Source organism: Rhyacophila brunnea, unplaced genomic scaffold (genome assembly GCF_057557595.1).
Source record: "Rhyacophila brunnea isolate RB1 unplaced genomic scaffold, BYU_Rbru_1.0 scaffold_92, whole genome shotgun sequence".
In the NCBI taxonomy this organism is placed as follows: Eukaryota; Metazoa; Arthropoda; class Insecta; order Trichoptera; family Rhyacophilidae; genus Rhyacophila; species Rhyacophila brunnea.
Genome location: NW_028233364.1, coordinates 315739 through 336043, shown reverse-complemented (window position 1 = coordinate 336043; position 20305 = coordinate 315739). Strand labels below are relative to the sequence as shown.

At 26.7% G+C, this 20305-nt stretch overlaps 1 protein-coding gene and 1 non-coding gene across 2 annotated transcripts; one reads left to right on the top strand and one right to left on the bottom strand.

The window, feature by feature from the left end:
• Positions 1–2392: 2392 nt before the first annotated feature.
• LOC147063138 (uncharacterized) lies at positions 2393–3175 on the bottom strand. The gene has a single exon (XM_085960151.1). The coding sequence runs from the start codon at positions 3173–3175 to the stop codon at positions 2393–2395; it is 783 nt and encodes a 260-aa protein (XP_085816277.1).
• A 16263-nt stretch (positions 3176–19438) lies between these two features.
• Positions 19439–19511, top strand: TRNAY-GUA (transfer RNA tyrosine (anticodon GUA)). Its single transcript has one exon. It is a non-coding gene; the product is annotated as a tRNA-Tyr (tRNA).
• Positions 19512–20305: the final 794 nt, after the last annotated feature.

Below are 20305 nucleotides of genomic sequence, written 5' to 3'. Positions count from 1 at the left end.
CAAAAATAGCTTTAATTGGTCTTTTTTTATTGAACTCCTAATTAAAGAATATTGAATTTTATATACTTTCATTGAGTAACATAAGAGGAGTTTCAACGAAATATCATAGTTGGTATTTGATCATCACGAAGTCGCAAACCAAGTCGAGGCATATAAAAACTATAGTATTAAGGAAATCCCTGAAGTAATAGGCCTTTAAAAAAGGAGATGTATCGAAGAAGATGTAAGAGAAATGAATATAGCCAAAAGATTAGATATGATGAGCCCATGGGAAATCAATAACTTAAGCTTGAAGAAAAAATGTATAATAAAAATTCCAAAATTAATTTATAAAAAAAAATATACTTTCAGTTTTTAAATATAATATACATACCTTTATCAAAATTTTATTATTTTATGCAATAAATTTACAAAATTTTCTTTGTTTAGTCTTTAAATTCACTACAAATCAGCGGTTATTTCTTTACTGTTGCATATATTTAATATTTTTTTATGATTTAAGTTTTTTAAAATTCCAATCGGCTAAAATTTTTCATAAAACGCTTAATTTTTACGTGTCAGACAGGTCTTGTATTTTAATTTTATTATTCGAAATAAAACTGACTTATACATTTTAATATGTGGTCATAGACTTATCTGTTTAGGTGTCCCAAAATTATTTATTGTCAATATTAATGTGACAAATTTTCTAATCAAGCCAATTTAGCAACAAATTATATTATTTTATGCTATGATTATTTCTTTACTGCCCAAAGTAAACTTGAACTTCAAGTTTTCATTGGAAAGGCAAATTTCAATTCTTTTATAATTTCGCGCGAAGATTCTGACTTAAAATAAAATAAAACGTTTGAATTATGTTAAAAACTTATTATACATATACTTTTATGTCCATATGTTGTTTAAATTTTCAAGAATTTACAATTAAACATTAAAGTGGGTCAAATTTATTAAAAAGAACGATCGAAATGATCTTACAGTTTCTTCTTATACTCAAAATCTTTATATTTGATATTTAAAAATAGAAAGAATATATTTAAAAACGAACATCCAGATTTTCAGACCTCCTTAACCTAGGAAATCATATATTAAGGCTGTCTGTAAGCTTAGGCACGATTTATAAAAGAAGTTAATTTATTAGAGAGAAAAGTAATAAATCTGGAATGATTACTGTGATGTAAATTTAATTGAATGTGTTAAATATTTAAGCCCCTTAAATATATAAAGTATAATATCTCTTATTTTTCTTCATATGTTTGATTATATCCTGAGAGCCCGTCATATAAGCCCGCTGCATTTAGAGAGAACACCATAATTATAATTTCTCATTTAAAAAATTATGAATTTAAAAGGTTTTTTTTATTGTTTTTTTTAAGTTGTGCAAATATTTGTCATAAAAACACAAATTTATGTGTACGAAACGTCGAATTGACCACACAAGGGATTTTTTAAATTAAAAAAAAGTTAAATAAGCAACCTAACTGAAAGCTATACATAAATTACTGGTAGGCTGCACCAAGAAAAAATAAAGTTTTCTATTTAAAATACACTTTCCTGGGGCTGAAACAACTTGGATTGATTGCAAAATATAAATGAAAGTAATAAAAGACATCTTTGGAATGTAATCGGAAACATTGATCCCATTGAAGAATAAAACCATATACCTTTTTATAATATAGTAATCTAAGTTTTTTTTATTTAAATGCACATGTATTTTTAGCTACCTTGCATCCTTATTATTTTAAAATCCTTTAAAATCAAGTTATTTTATTTTAAGAAGGGTCTCCAACAGATAAATTTTGATCTTATTAGCTCTTAATAAAAGGATCCTTCAAAAATACCAATTTTGAAATTAATTATGAAGCGGAAAAATGTTTCATCTCATAACATCTTATGTAAATTTGTATTGCTATAAATTAGCCCCTGTTTATCAAGGTACGTTTGATCGATATATAATAAAAAGAATATATCGTCAGATTGTCACCTGTGAGATGCTTATATCAATGTAAAATAGGATCGCTTATCCCAAAATTTGTTATAATATATTGAAAATAATTTTTATTCTAATATCAGACGAAGTGTTTTTTTGTTGTTTAAAAATCCTCAGGTCTAGGCATTGTTTTTATTGATTTGAAAATATTTTTGAGAATTTTAATCAATCTAAACCTGGGGTGTTTTTATGTTTTAAAAAAGATCCCATGCCTAAACATTGATTTGAAAATGTTAAAAGTATTTTCTTTCAATTATCACACGAGCTGTGTTTTTGTGTTTTAAAAGATCCCATGCCTAAACATTGATTTTATTGATTTAAAAATGTTAAAAGGATATTTTTCCAATTATGAAGCGAGGGGTGTTTTTAAGTTTTAAAAAAGGCCTTTTTATTTGAATATTGTAATTAATTTGCAAACAAGAAAAAAAGATCGTCTTCCGATAGCCTTCCGAGGGCTGTTTTATCGTTATCTATCGCACTATCGAAAAGAGCTTTCTTCTTTTCTTGTAGCTTTAAAATTCTGCTTTCAATGCTATCCTGAATAATTATTCTATTGATTGTAATTGGTCTATATTGCCCTATCCGATGTATTCTATCCATGGCTTGTTCCTCAACGGCTGGATTCCACCAAAGATCCATCAAGAAAACACTACTGGCTTCAGTTAGATTTAAAGCCACCCCTCCTGCTTTTAATGAAATTAAAAAAACAGTTATTCGTTCATCAGTGTTGAACTTTTCTATCGCAGCCTTTCTTTGTGTTATTGACATTGATCCATAAATAGTCACACATCTGAATCCCGCTCTTTCCAATCTCCATCTTAAAAGTTCAAGAAAATTCACGAACTGTGAAAATACAATACTTTTTATACATTCTGTATCTGATTTTAAATTTGTTAGCTCTTCCAAAAGAAATTCGATCTTTGTCGAACTAGTCCAGTTTTCTGTGTAAATCTTACTACTTTTTACAGTAAAATCTGCTTCTTGATTCAAATCGATCGTCATTTTAACTTTACAAACGGGACAAATATTACTTGATCCTAAAAATTCACGTGCTTCTTCTCGACAGAAAATGTGTTTACATTTCGATATGACTGGATCATCTGCTTCTTCGTTACAAAATCCACAAATCGGAATACCTTCATTCACATCTTTTAAAGCGAGAAATGGATGGTTCACTGCAAGCCTCATCTTTTGAAGTAACTCAAAAATGTGCATATAATGTGTATTTACTTGACCCGAAACCGCATATGACATAAATTTTGTTTGTGTTCTTGTATATAGACTAGTGTAGAAATCTTTTTCTTGTTCAGAAAAATATTGGCGATGTAGAATTACTATTTTTGGGGGAAGTCCTAATTCGTCTTCAAGATCATTTTTTGTTCTTCTAAGAATAATATGGGATGTTATCTTGCTCAATCTCGAAAATACAGCGTCACCATGTTCTGTATAACCATAATTTTTTATTTGTGTTGATATTCGCCTATTCCACCAGCTAAAATGAAGTGCGCCGAAATGTCCACAAGTACAAAATCCTCTTCTAATCGGTTCACTATTTGCAGAAACCGCCCTATTTTTATCATAATTAAGCCATTTTATCGATTTGCAAGGACATTTTTTACAAAAGTAATATGAATGGGGATCAAGTCTAAGATATTTAACGAGAGAAAATAGATCACCTATTCGATTTTGAACTGGGGTTCCTGTGAGACCCCATCTCATTTTTGCTTTTATAGACGATACAGCCGTGCATGTCGAAGAAGCTGAATCCTTTATTGTATGAGCCTCGTCTATTATAATTCGATAATACTCATTATTGCACAAAAATCCCCCTTTTCTTCTATAATCGCTTTCTAATGTTCCATATGTAGTCAGAATGACTAGAAATTTATTAGAATTAGATAACCTAGCTTCTTTTATCTTTTTATTGAAAAAATCAATGTCGATTTTTTTTCTTCCATGATGTGAAACTATGTCAAATGCACCCGGTGCATGTTTTTCGATTTCCGATATCCACTGATTCAATGATATTGCTGGTGTCACAATCAAAGTAGTTTCTTCATGGTTTTGGCTTGAAAGAATAAGACCGAGTGCCTGTAAAGTTTTTCCCATTCCCATTTCATCAGCTAATATGCCCCCACGTACGATTGAATTTTCACGACTGATCATCCACGAAACTCCATATAATTGAAAATCCATCAATTTTGTGATCAATTTTTTTGATTGTCCATATATTGTAAATGTCTTTGGAAGCGCATCCAGAAAAATTTCCTCTTGTTCTTTTAAATCTCTATGTACCGAAAGAATAGTCTTTTCTTCTTTATCGTGTCTCTTTATTTTTCTAAAATCTTCTACATTAAGCTCTCTCATCTTAATAATATCATAATTTTTTTTTGTCCTTGAATCATCATCTCTAACATCAATAAAATCTCTAATTATCGAATAATTTATCTCTTCGTTTGTTTTTTCAGCATCAGAATGATTTTTTGTAAATTTGACTTCATTGCGAATTTCAATTCTTTCTTCTCCTATGAAATAATCTTTATCAAGATTTTTTTCTTGTTGTTCAAGAATTTCATATCTTTCTTCAATTGAGTCTTCATTATTCGGCTTCGATACATGCACTTTTGATTGTTTTCTTATTTTTGCTTTTTTAGATGATGATTTAATCGTGTTACAAGAAATATTAGAATTGCAAACTATTATTGGATCACAATGCTCATTATTTTTAGAATCAGCAATATTATCATTTTTTGGTTCATTAACAATTATTTTATCGGAAACAGATTCAGCTTTACTTAATCTCACCGGTTTCAATTTCGTTGCGATTTTTTTCGAAACAGTAATCTTTTTTTTATCATCCACAATTTTAATTTGTACTTTTTTATTATTTGATCTAGCGTTTTTTGATTTTTTCATTATAGAGGGTTAAGATCGTATTTTGAACATATAATATTCTTAATTTAAAGTGATAATTTCTTTAAAAATTTTAAACGCTAAAAATAGACATTTGGTTAAAAATTTAAATAATAACCATTTCTTTGATTCAAAAATTTCACGAAAGAGGCTAAAAAATACTGATAAGTATATATACTTTGATTTATGCTTCAAACACTCCAATATATATGTCATACAAATAAATTTCTTTTATATGTTGTAGTATGAATGACGTTTCTTTCTTTTCTGGTGTAATTTTTCTTTTTATGTATAAATGTTCATTATATAAGTTATCACTTACAATTTATTTTTTGATTCCATTTTTCTCGTATAAATATCCATGATAAATTTTTATCTTAAATTGCATGCACAGATTATTTCTTTTTATAAAATATTGAAAGAAAAGAACTTGTTCATTTAAGCCAAATAGAAATCTTGCATACGCAGATTTTTTTTATTTATTATATTGAAAATCCAGTACTATTTCATTTAGTTAAATAGTAATCTTTCATATGCAAATTTTTACACGCAGATAATTTCTTTTGATAAATTACATCAAGGCTAGTACTTTTCACTTAGTTAAATAGCAATCTTTACACACAGATTTCAATTTTTTGATCTAAAATCCTTGCCTTTTCAGTCAAAATCACCAATAATTAGTCATTTATTCGTATATGAAGTGAATAACCATAAAAAAATAGAAAAATACAGCTATATTCTTGTTTTTATGCTAATATGAAAAAATGCATATAATCATAATAACAGAGTTTTTATTATATTAAGAGTGTATTTTTGTAATAAGTAGGAATATATAAAATATCCGAATAAATTTATATCCTCAGTTAAAAAATTATATGCTTTCAGTGCATATAAAAAGACGATCTTTTTTAATATTATTGAAATTTTATTAGACTAAATCTATCTTTATAAATACTTTGAAAGTGATATTTAACCATGTTTTATTTAAATCCTTTTTATTGACCAATATATACATTATTTGAATTTTTATATCAGAAATTATTATAGTTTTTTCAAACAGAACTTCAATTTTTTACTCATAAAAAAATAAAAAAGTAATTCACCCTTTAAGATTATAGCAAGTTAGAATAAATAATAATTTTTATATTACCTATAATTAAATTTATTTATTTTAGCACTAATTATTCGTTATAATTTTAGTTTTTGCCCTCAAACACAACTTGCTTGATCTCTCGTGCGCACAGCTAATAGTACCTTTAGGTATTTTCTCTTCTCTGAGTCATCTTCAATGCCTCTACTCCGTTCAACACTTATTAATTCAAGGGCTTTTCTCAATCCTAAAATTTGTATATATGCCTCAATGTGGTCAGTTATTTTTAGTTCTTTCAGATACCTTTTATGATATTGTGTTCCACACCGTCCCAAGTTACCTATAATTATAATAAATAACAAAATAAGGGACTAAAGTATTTAATTAATGATTTCAAAAAAAAATTTGATAATAATGTTCGAGAAAAATAGATAGGTATTTTAAATTATTGATAAAAGTGTATGACTATAGAGTTATTTACGAAAATAAATTGTAAGTTTATGCCTTGAAGATTAATAAAGGTTTATGTAAAAATAAAAAATTTTGAAAATCAAGTATGAATCCTGCATCAAAAACGATAATTTCCTTATTCATACAAAATTTTAAAGTAAGCTATATTCATCCTTTAAAAAATATAATTAATTTTAAAAAACTTACCAATTAAAAAAAGTAAATTGAACATCATAATCAAATAACAGCAGGGGGAAAGTATAAAAGCTCTAAATCTGTTTAGTTTTTATGAATAGAAAAAAAAACTTCAACATCCTAAATTTTTTTTATTTTCATTTATAAAGTATTCACACGTATTCTCTAAGCTTTTAATTGTATCTATAAAAAAAAATATTTACTAAATATGTATTGAATTTATTTTTATTTGATTTATGTTCTTTTTTAGTGTTCTGGTGTGTAAGTAAGTTTACTATAAAGATTTAAAAAAATAATACGATAAAACTCCATCGGCTACAAAGTTTTAATTATAACAATAATTTCAAGGCAATGATATTTTTTTATCAACAATATAGATTTTTAGCTGTAATCATTAAAATTTTTAGAACAAAATTCTTTTAAGAGCAAAAAACGTGGAAATGAGTTTTTGGACTACAATAAAAAATACTATAAATCAAATAATGTATAATTTAAATAGTTTGACCGACTTTTTGACCATATTAATATATATTCAGCTCTTAAGAATTTTTATTGTTAAATGGCCATAAAACAAAAAAATGTTTTAAATCTCTAGAACAAATGAAAAAATCATATTTAAATTTATGGTTATATATAGGTGTCATTAACTTTAAAGGTAAAGGAATATGTCATACAACCAAAGAGCTATCAATATAGGTAAATATTTTAAGCGTGCTAATAATGTTTCTATTTGTGCAAAGTTAAAATTTGGGGGTCAATAATGAAAAAAAAAACAAAAATTTACTGTTGTATCTTACAAAAATATCAAAGATAATGCACATATTTAGCAAATAACATAATTATATACATGGTGGGAAGTATTTTATTGCTAGTAATGAAATTGAATAAATTTAAATCAACAGTTTTAAATTTGATTTAACATATCAATTATTTAGAATAGAATAGCATTTTCTTATAAAAAAAATACAAATTACGCTTTAAAATATATAAACCAAACCTATTTTTTTTCTATAAACTTTTAAATGTGGGAATATAATAGAAAATGATGATATAATAGGGAAAATATGAATTAAAAGAAGCTTAAAAGAATTAAAAACCATTTTATTTTGGGCATATAATTTTTTATGTTTTTTTTACTTTGCTTTAAAGCATCATTAAATTGAAAAAAAAAATTATATTAAACGAAACCGATACTCTTTTGGCCTATATTGAAAATTATGATCACTTATGTTATATATTTATTTGTGTTGGGTAAGTTAATAAAATTTCTCTTCGATACATAGTTTTGTTTTTTTTAAATAGCCTGGTTTTATGAAATAGACCAATAATTATTGATTTATAATAGATAGAAAAATGGAATAATTTAGCTTTGAAAATTTCAATTTTTAAACCTTTTACAGGGAGAATACGCACATATTAGTATTTTTAAAATACGTGCCCCTTTAGAACAACCATATTTGTATAGAAAAAAATAAAAGCACGATATTTTATAATATTATTTTTTCTCTTTGTTTTTCCCGCTAATTATTAATATACTTAAAAATACACAGTGATAGTGCCTCATTGTTATATTAAAGCCTTTTCGGAAATAAAATTAAACAATTAAAACACATAATTATGCTATATACAAAAAATAATATGTTTTGACGGATATATTTACTATGAAAGAATAAAAATCATCTATTATTTTTTTTTATTTTTTTGACAGTTGTCATAATAAGCTTTAAGCTCGATCAAAACAGAATAACTTTCGTTCTTGAATTGATAAATGACCAAGAAATATGGAAAACACACATTTATCTGATATATATATGAAATTCTAGATATTATGCTCTAATATGCTAGATTTATTATTTTAATATATTGAGCTTTGACCTAGAAAAAATGTTGAAATACTATATTTTAGAAATTAATCGTATTCGATCAATTCATAAAAATTTCTGATGACAGAAGTTTACGCCTTACTATATAGTGAATGAAAATACATAAAAGATATTTAATTAAATTTATAAAAACTTAAATTCATCCAATACAATAATTCGAAATCATATTATAAATTCAGCTAGAATTCGCATGCGCATTTGAAAATTTATCTAAGTTAAAAAAATATTATTCATTTAATAACTTAATTATGCACAATTTAAGAAAATACCTTTGCCTTTTTTATATTTATTTAATTATTTTATATAATTTTGAATTGGTTTTTAATAATGAATTATTAAGCGATTTATTTTTTATCAGTCAAACAAAACCTTCGAATGCTTTATAGGGCATATTTGTTTGGTGCCTCTTTCAATATATTTGCTTCATAATCATCCTTAATAAATTATTCCTCTCTAGAGCCCTTAATTTAAGTTGTTTTCTTATCTTATGTTCGTGTGTATGCTTAAATTGGATAGCCAACTCCTTAAGATACGCATTGAGAATATAAACATAAGATTAATAAATTTCGAGTACATCAAATCTTATGCTTCTACTTAATGTAAATACACGAACCCTTTAATATACAATTTATAGACAATAAAAAAAAATGATTAGTTATTTTTGGATTCAAGAATCATACACATTAAAATAGTTTTTTAATATTTTTGATTAGCTAATCATAAAACAAAATTTATGATGCTATTTTTATATATTTTCGGACCTTTGGATAAATAAATTCGATACTTTATTTGAATATTTATTTAAATACAAAACTCTATATTGGGATATTCGGAAAGACACTTGAACTCATCTCATTTGAGAGAAGAAGAGGAGTTGATGAAGATAGATAGGGGGAAGTTGTCAAAACATGTATCAAGGTGTTCTGTAATGTTCCCAATGGGCTTACTAGGTCACAATAGATAGAATTGATAAAAAGAAACTTTACCCATAAATAAAAAATACCGATTAGGAGATTTAGGGTTACTGAAATTGGAACCAGATTATTTTAAAAAATTGGATGATGACACATGAATTTATTTATTAAAAACAACATAATTCACTAATTATCAGATAAGATAGATTGGATTTCAAAATAATGTATTTGGACGTGAATTAGAAAACATAGAGTTGGAATCCAAAGAATCTGCTGTAGCTTAAAAAATTCATGATCACTATTAGATTTAAGATCACCTAGAAAATCTGGTATATAGAAAATTGAAAATGAAAAAGCGGTACAGTTAGCCTTGATCAACGAGTATTTTAAGCCAAAATACACCCTTAAAAAGTGGATATTATCATACTATGTCAAAAAAAAAAAGAGTGTTTGTTGTATAATATGAAATCAAAAATGAGCACTAATAAGAATTTAACGCTAATTATTGAAAGCTATTCAAAGTGACAGCAGTATGGGAATATGATACGATCGCAGGTTGCCAGATATCTGCTTTATTACAGTTAGTGTCATATTTTTTTAGGAAAAAATCATTTTTCGCACACTGTAGTGAATCTTTTAAAATAGTTGGTCACCTGGCAAATAGATATATAAAACTTTATTGCACAATCACACAAGAAGGCACAATGTGATAGCTAGATGCCTTTTCTTGATGCTACCAAGAAAATACAGCTTTAAAAAAGCAAAGAAAATCCCTGTCACACAGTATAAGAGATTACGGAAAATGAATATGCTGAGATAAAGGTAGATACGAGAATTAATACTGTCATTAAATTTCTTGTGACATGCTTGATTATTTGTATAAGTCAAAAAAAAATGTTTTACCATGATAGAAATAGTTTTTACAAGTATAGATAATATAAACATTGTCGAAAACGAGAAACTAAGAAAATATGATTTACTAGCATCAGAATTGTCATTAATTTACAAGTATAAGACAAAAATTTTCTATTATATCGTAACATGGGATAGAGTGGTAACACAATATCATAAAAGGTATTTGAAAGGGCGCAAAGTCACAAACAAATCGAGGTACATATTCAAACTATAGGATTGAGGAAAGCCCCAAAACCAAAAATCTTTAGAAGAGAATAGGTATTGAAGAAGATATAAAAGAAGAAGGAATGGCCCATAGTATAGATGTGATGCGCCCATGGGAAATCAATCACGCTATGCTTGAAAAAAAAACAAAAATTATAATAACAGAATTTAAGCATAAATAAAGCTATTTTTTGGTATCTGCATATAAATTACCAAGTATAGGATTTTTCTGCTGTCGAAGCTGTTGATCAGCAACATACAGAAATAATTGGGCTATTCCTCAAATTGAGAACCAATAAAATTTAAATTGTCAAAGTTTATTGTTTTGACAAAGTTGCAGTCAAATTTTTATTTCTTGGTTTAAATTGTATCACTTTTATATCTAATATTTGAAAATAAAATTACATTGTGGTTGGAACAAAGATTTTCTTGCTATAATAAGTAAATGGATAATAAAAAAATCCATTTATATTAAATCAATACACTTACAATTTTTAAAATGGCATAAATTTTAAAGAAAGATAAAACGAATAATGTATAAATACAAATTGTTCTGATCTAATTAAAGACAAGGATGGTTGAATTTATTGATTAGCAAATAATAGTATGCAGGAATTTTGTGTATACACAATAAATTAATATTTTTATTTATTCATGGGTTAATTTTTTTATTATCAATTTTATCTATTTAGACGTGGTCAGCATATTGAAATATTGCAAACTCCTTGATGCATCTTTTGACAACGACCTCTGATCTATCTTCATCAACTGCTCTTCTTCTCTTAAATGAGATGAGTTTAAGTGTCTTGCGGAGTGTGAGTGCTTCCATGTATACTTCTACTTCATATGGGATTTATAACTCCTTAACAATAGATTAATATATTTAGAAATTGATATATACTGTTAAATAGAAATTAGTTCAATAAAAACTAGATCATCTCATATAAAATTTTTTTAATAAGTATTCCAAGTATAGAATTCCAATTTATTGATTATAAAATTTTAAAAATTTTTTCATCAACCATAACCATGTCAGTTAATTTAAAAAATAATAATGTAAATATTAGCTTTTTACTCAAAAATCGAATTTAAAAAATTATTTTCAAGTATTTTTTTTAATTAGTAGATGAATTCACAATGTTTCAAATAGTTTTTTAACCACCTCGACAAAAAATTTAGCATCTTGATAGACTTCGGATTCCTCAACGTTATATTCCATAGCGTTTCTAAATATAGTATTGAGATCATTTCTCACGTTATTTATCCGATAATTATTATTGTTCAGTTTCTTTTTTATGCAATTAATAGATATAGGGTGTTTAATAGAAGCGTAGTAGTCAGGGTAATGATTCTTGGGGGGTAAATCCATGAATATCTTGATTCGTTGTCTTTTACCATCCTTTAAATCCATCAAATATTGGATAATATATTCTTTTTTCGCTTTAATTTCAGCGGTGTTTGACATTTTTAATTTTTTTGGGGTGTCTACTAGAGGACATATTTTATTTTTTATGTTTTCAGCGAATACTTCGTTAATTCTGAAATCATTTTCCAAGTCTAGACTGTCGAAAGATTCTTTGTGTTGGTTTTCTTTGTCTATTTTTCTAAAAAAATTTAGTTCTTTTTTTGTTCTTGCCAGAATTATGTTTATTTCATCGTTCTCGTTAGCCTCGATGCTTGTTATTTGATTTGGATAAATTTTGTTAATTTGATCTTCTTTATCCTCGAAATCGTTTTCAAGATTTAGTGTTTTAACTTCTTCTTGTACTTCAATTTGATTTTTAATTTTGTCTTTTAATTCAATGTCATCTTCTCTACACTCATTTTCACTATTTGATTTTAATGATATTAGTTCCTTTTCGTCTTTATAATCATATTTTTTATCTGATTTTCCCACCTGAATAATTTTGGTATCTTGGTCAAGTTTCATCAGCGTCTTTCTCATCATATACTCTTCAATAGAGTTAGACGCAACCAGTCGTAAAATCCTAACCTCTTTTTTTTGGCTGATCCTTAGAACTCTATCTTGAGCTTGGAGATCAGCATGTGGATTCCAATCGGTATCAAAGATAATAACGGTATCTGCTGAATTCATGTCTATTCCAATGGCACCTGCGCGTGTTGACAAAAGAAAAATAAAGTAATCGCATTCCTGGTTAAATATTTCGACCAGTTCGTTTCTTTCTTCGGCTCTTTTATTTGAATCGAGTCTGAGATACTTGTAGTCTTGCATTGTTAAAAAGTCTTCCATTATGTTCATGATTTCAGTCATTTCGAAAAAAATAAGTATTCTGTGACTTGTTGCTTTTAGTTTCGGGAGTATTCTGTTTAGAAGCTCAAATTTTCCGCTTAATGTGTACAATAAAATGTTGTTTATACCTTGTGGGTTTATTTTTTGCTCCATTTGTTCGAATATGAAGGGATGGTTGCATGCTTTTCGGAGTTGCATTACACCGTTTACAACTTCAGAAACATTTAAATTCTCTTCGGATATAGGTCTTTTCTTACCTTTATCATAGCTTGTTGAGATAGCAGTTTGTTTATTTGATTTATTAACTTTTGGATCTTCTTTCATGTGCTCATTTTGTGCCATAGAACTTGGCCTAGCTTTTCGCTTTATTTCATCGTATATTAGTCTTTGAACTTTACTCATTTTAACTTTGATAACTCTTTCAATTTTTTCTGGTAATTCGGATGCCACATCTTTTTTAAGCCTTCTGAGCAAAAAAGGGCGCAAAATGGCATCTAGTTTTTGAATAATCAAGAGTTTTTCGCTCTCATCCAATTCAATTTTCTCATTTCCCAAACCAAGCGGGCCATTAAACCAATCCTCAAACGACCCAAGCGAATTAAAAACATGTGGCACAATAAAATTAAGGATAGACCACAACTCAGACAGAGAATTTTGTACCGGGGTGGATGTTAAAACAAGTCTATACCTAGTTTTATACTTCGAATTAAATATTAAGCCAAGCTTTGATTCCCTACTTTTTAGTTGAGAGCCTTCATTGACAATCAAGTATGTCCATTCGATTTTTTGTAGGAATCCTTTGTCTTTAATGATATATTCATAGGTCGTTATAACTATATTTGGATTTGTATCTTTGATTAAGCCATGTAAGATTTTTCTTGCATCAGGAGTGCCTCTGTATTCGATAAAAGTTAAATTTGGATTCCATTTGGCCAGTTCTGCAGTCCAACCAGAAAGTGTTATAAGTGGGACTACTACAAGGTATGGTCCTTTAAAACCCTTTGATTCTTGTAAATATGAAAGGAAACCTATTATTTGTATTGATTTTCCCAAACCCATTTCATCGGCTAATATTCCATTTAGTTTGTTGTTGTGGAGGTTTATTAACCATTCCACCCCCTTTCTTTGGTAATCCTTTAATGGTAATTGTAGATTGGAAGGCTGATGGTGCATTCTTTCATACTCCCCAACAAAAAAGCATTGATCATTTAAATTATTATTATTGATTTTAGCACTACTACTGCCAATATCCATGCCATTAATCTTTACCTCAATATTATCATTAGTGTTATTTAAGGTATTATTATTCCTTATAGCATCAACATTATCACAATTGTAATCATTGTGTATTTGAATACGCCTAGATATTTCTTTAACACATTCCTCCGACTTCTTAAAAATAAGCTGCATTCTATTCTCTTTGACCTCCCTAACATATTTCAAGTACCCCTGTTCATCGGTACTTTTCAATAGACGTATCTTATCCCTTACAATCTTCTCCTTCCTTTTGGCTTCTTCCCTCTCCAAACCCAAATTGAATCCAGAAACACTTCGGTACAAAGTATCCATCCTTTCATTAAACAAAACATCCAAATTAACAAAAAGATTCTTATGGGTACTAACCACTTCCTTACAGAAATCAAGCCTTACCTGTCTTGTCTTGCGCATCTGCTCAACAACAAACGATTTCTCCATCTCTTCTATCAACATAATATCTTCAAGACTCGTAAGTGGCTCTGTTACATATTCAGCCGAATTGAAATACTGATCAACCATCAAACTATCTTGTAAAGCTAAAACTACTCTTTCTCTCATTATTTTTTGCTTCTCGTATAAGTACATCTTTTTTAAAACTAATAAATCATCCAACAATGTCGTGTTCTCGTAATTATTTTCTTCAAGTACACGTGTCAATATATTTATTCGACTCTTTATCGTAAAATCACTCGATGTGGCCATCTGCGTTTGCAATATATCGGCATATTTATTTAGTATTTGTTCTGCTTTGTTGTCACGTATCATGTTTAAAATTCGGTATTGATCATGTGCAAATATATTGTTGTCGGTTCTGTCGGGTAAATATTTAGAAAATAATTTTGGTTTTGATGATTGCTGTGGAATTGTTCCGAAATTATCTTGTGTCATAAAGGGGTGATTCTTTTTTTTTGAATTTATCATAATCTCTTAAAATCTATAAAAAGAATTTTTTTTCATTTTAAAAAAAGAGGAAAGAAATTGCATCTAATTATTAAAATTAGTGGATGAAATCGCCTCTAATATTTAAAGAGAGGGAAAGAAATTTCCAATAATATATCCAAGTAGAAATAATAAATTGTCGATAATCTATAAAGAGAGTATTTTTTTTTATTTCTAAAAGGAGAGGAAAGAAATTTATCTAACATATAAAAAGCGTGGAAAGAAATTGCCTCAAATTTTTAAAAAGTGAAAGGAAAAATTGCTTCTAATATATAAAAGGTAAGAAAGTAATTTCCTCATATCTATTAAAGGAGAGGAAAGAAACTGCCTCTAAATATTAAAATTAGTGGAACGAAATCGCTTTAATTATTAAAATTAATAAAAGGAAATCGCCTCTAATATAAAAAGGGTGAAAAGAAATCAACAATACTATATATGAAGAGAATAAAAAAAAGCCTCACTTATATAAAAAGTGAGAAAGAAATTATCTCTAAATATTAATAAGTGAAGAAATAAATTGATCCAATGCATAAAAAGGGTAAAAAGAAATCACCAATACATATATTAAGAGAATAAAAAAGCCACTCTTATATAAAAAGTGAGAAAGAAATTATCCCTAAATTATAATAAGTGAAAAAAGAAATTGATCCAATGCATAAAAAGGGTGAAAAGAAATCACCAATACCATATATTAAGAGAATAAAAAAGCCTCTCTTATATAAAAAGCGAGAAAGAAATTATCTCTAAATTATAAAAGGGTGAAAAGAAATATTGATCCAATGCATAAAAAAGGAGAGATAAGAAAGGCCTCTAATACATTAACGGGTAAATATATTTCTCGTAACTAAATTAGCATCAAAAGATTAAAATTTATTTTTAACCAATAAAAGGTTAGAATAAATTTTCCATCGGATTTGAACAAAAATTAGAACACACGCTCAAATTTATCTTAAATTATCTGTAAATCTAATCTTTTCGTTGATTTTTTAATATGATAAAAAAAATCTCTTTATTTTAAACAATAAAAAAAATATTGGAAACAGTGCTAAAATTAAATTAGTCAAAGTGTATAATTTGTAAATTTAAAGAATTATCCAATATGGTATTTTTCATTTATTGCATTTTTGAAACAAAGGTTTTGGGCACTTTAGTTACTTACATTCGATTCTATGATAATATTTATTAAATTACGGGCATTTTATATATATAACTCAAACATTTATTTCACAAAATTAAATTCTTATTTCAAAATAATTTTTTTGGCTTTTATATCCATATATTTTAGTTTATTTCGATCTTTAAAAAAAAATCTTTTTCTGTGCCTGTAACCCTTTATTCTTGCGATAATTTTTGTATTTCAAAATATTACGGTTTCTAAGTTTATTGCAGGGCTTTTGCAGACATCAGAGCTATATCTATTAAGTCTTTTAAAAAATATTTTCCTGATATTTCTATTGTATTAATCTCTAAAAATATGTAATTTTATACGTTTAAAATATTTGATTTGTTTTTTTCTTATCAATGCATGCATTATATACATACATTTAATAAAAACAGATGTTTTGACGAATTCTCACTTATTATGATATGGTATCTACTCACAAAAAAATGTGATATATATATATTCAATATAGATATTCGTATAATTATACAGATTTAATTACTATATATATCATTTTAAAACACTAAAAACACTTCATTCATATTGTTTGCGACTACATATAGGGTTTTAAGAAATTTGCATTTAAAATAAAAAAATAGTCATCGTATTATAGGCAGAATTAGAACATAAAATGCTTAATATAAAACACTTAGAGACATAATTTAAATTATTAAAAGAAATTATTTTCCCTAGATGCAAAGTGAAAATAAGCACATACTAAATAAAGTCGTAAAGCATGGTCTGAAGTAAAACGACAGAACTAGCAAATTTAAAGATTTGGTTATCTGATTATTGCCTAGTAACTATAACTGAGGATCTTATTGGCTCGGAGTTCGTTATTAAACCTAGTAGAGGACTTAAATTTATTTTATAAAATCGGAGTTCTTGATTAAACATAGTGGAGAACTTAAAGTTATTTTGTAAAAATAAGTTCTTTTTATTTGATCTATTGTATAAAATTGGCATGTTTATTTCTCTTAAATAGATTTAAAAAATGAAAATCATGGGTAAAATCTTAGTATTTATAAAATTTAGCGCTTATAATCCGTGCCGTTGAAAAATATACACCAAGCGAACCTAATGAATTTGATTTAGAAAACATTCTAAGTATGTAAAACACCAATAAAGTTACTGTTTTACATTTTTCTGAGATGCCAGTAGAAAAAAATAGATTATGACGTGATCATAAATGTTAGACAACAAATCAGTTCAATGTTTGCAAAAAAAAGCATTTAAACAAGTTGCAACTTATTAGAGTCACAAAAATAGTGATTATATACTTTTTAAAGAATTATGCATTGTAACATTCATTCAAATTTACTATATGTTTTTAACAAATAAACCAGCTGTTTATGTGATAAAAAAGGTTATGCCCTTACATGTGAATTACACACCTATTAGTCTGCATTTATATTCGTTTAAAAGAATTATTGATATAAATTTGTATGTATGGAGAGGGTATAAATCACAAACATTGAACGTCTTTATTACAAAAGCAGCTATAGCAAGTTCATTTAAAATATTAGATCATCTGTTAAATTACATGTTATATTGGGTGAACAGAATCGGGAATACTGCATAATTGTTGCATGCCGATAAAGATTTATAAAAATTACTATGAATAATGGCCATCCATGTTAAAAAAAGATAAGAAAACTCAGTTCTATAATTAAAAACCAAGATAATCAATATACTTTAATAATTATTTTTATCTTAAACCTCCTGCATTGAAAATATATCAAAGAAATATAGTATAAATAGACCAAATTTTCATCTTTAGCATAAGAAAATTCAAGATTTACCTGTATTGAAATGTAAAACTGTTAGTATTTTCTGATATATTTTTTGTTTTGGGATCTGCATGCAATTCTAAAATCTTTATGATAGATTTTAAAACCAAGACTCAGATTCGAAAAAATTTAAAAAGAAAAATTATTTCTTCATAAAAAATTTTATGTAAAGCTGAGTTCTATAGAAATTATATGCACAGTAACTATATTCAAAACATAGGTACATCGCATTACGAATACGATTTTCCTTAAAAACCTGAATATCATCATTTAAATAAATTATGCAAACAGGAGTCTTTAGAAATTATTAAAAGAGTAGCTATATTTTTAAAACAAAATAACATCACATTACGAATACGATTACTCTTAAAAAACTTGAAAATCATCATGATAAAGCTAATTTTTTTTAAGTATTCATCGAGCAGTAAATATAATTTTAGAATATCATCGAATAAATTTATAAATAATAATAATTTTATGTTTTTTTTTAAAAAAATTTACACACCATTTAGAACGAACAAGATAATGATATTGAGCAATCAGCATATCGATTTATTTATTTAATGCTAAATTATTGGATATAATTTTAGTTTTTGTTCTCAAGCACAACTGTCATGATCTCTCGTGCGCAAAGCGTATTATTACTTTTGGCTATTTTCTCCTCTCTGAAGTATTCTTCAATACCCCTCACTCGTTCAAGACATATATATTCAAGGGTTTTATTTAATCCCAAGGTTTGTGTATATAACTACAAAATTCTATAAGAGTTATTTATTATTGGCATTGATAAATTCATACCATCAATCAGACCACAATTTTTTTCAGCAAATTCCTTTCAATTATATTACTATTGAATTTAAAAATTTTCATTGTTTACAGTATATTTTTTTTCAAATATATTAAATGCGAATTATATTAAAATTGTATTCAAGACATAGATCACAATAATTTTTTTTGAATATCTTAAAGCAATTAATTTATGATATACATGAAAATGTGAACTATATAAATTTTAAACTTATAATTTTAGATAATTATATAAACTCTCCCATATTGTATTTATAATCTATTGATAAGACTTTATTTATTTATGGGTTAATTTTCTTACATCGATTTTATCTCTTTAGACGCGGTCAGCCCATTGGGAATATTGCACAACTCCTTGATGCATCTTTTGACACCTTCACCTGATCTATCTTCATCAATTGCTCTTCTTTTCTCAAATTAGACGAGTTCGAGTGTCTTGCGGAGTTTGAGAGCTTGCATGTATGCTTCTATTTCTTTCGGGATTTTTAACTCCTTAACATATTTTTTATGATATTTTGTGACCAGCCCATCACAAATCATCACATATGGTATTATTTATTGGTAAGAAATTCAATAATTATATATAAAAATTTAGACAATTGTTTTCGAAGCGTTAAAATTTAAACTATATCAGCACTAGTAATACGACTACAAATTATCCTTCAATAATTCGTCTTTTAACTCTCGATAGCTCAGTTGGTAGAGCATATGACTGTAGATCGTGTTGTCGGCGGTTCGAATCCGTCTCGAGAGATAACTTTTAGTTCAATTAAAAGTCATGATTATCGGTAATTTAGAAGATACCAACTCAGTAATTGAAGGTTTGAAGTTTTTGTAACCAACTAGTTTATATAGAAAATGTTACAATCAATAATTTGTTCAACTTACACCAACCCCTGAAAAGCGATAGAAAATTAAAATATATTTTTTTATTGGGACATGAAAAGGATTTTCGGGTAATAGATGTAGAGAAAATTTAAAAAATAGAACCAATATTTCAATAATTACGCTTGGTGAATGAATATTATCACAGCTACATTTATTCACAATATATTAGAAACCCTATCTTATATTATCAATAAATTTGATCTTATAGCTATTTGTAACAAAATGATACCATATTGATAAAATAAATAAATTTGTGTTAATATTTCTTAAGATGCTTTTTCTAGCTTTAAAATAATATTTGTCAGATAAAATTAAAAACTATGACCGTAATTAATTAGATATATGATTTAATTTGTTACAATGTTAAATAATGTCAGAAACGTCTCGAATCAGAATTATATTTGGTTTTAATTTTTTTAAATAGCTCTATATCATTTTTTCTTGAATTTTAAACTGATTGGTTTCGCATGTACATATATTATATACACCTTTAGCTATCTCTTATATACTTACATCTTTTACTACGCCTATCCCCTTTTTAAAACCAGTATCAAAATAAAATCTGTTTAATAAATATTTTTTTTTCTTTAAAATGTAATAATAATTCAATAAAAAAATGTTTAGAATAAAAAACATCAAAATCACCAGTCTTTTATTTAA

Excerpts from the sequence above, each read along its gene's own strand:
- LOC147063138 (XM_085960151.1), bottom strand. The coding sequence starts at position 3,175 with ATGAGGCTTGCAGTGAACCATCCATTTCTCGCTTTAAAAGATGTGAAT.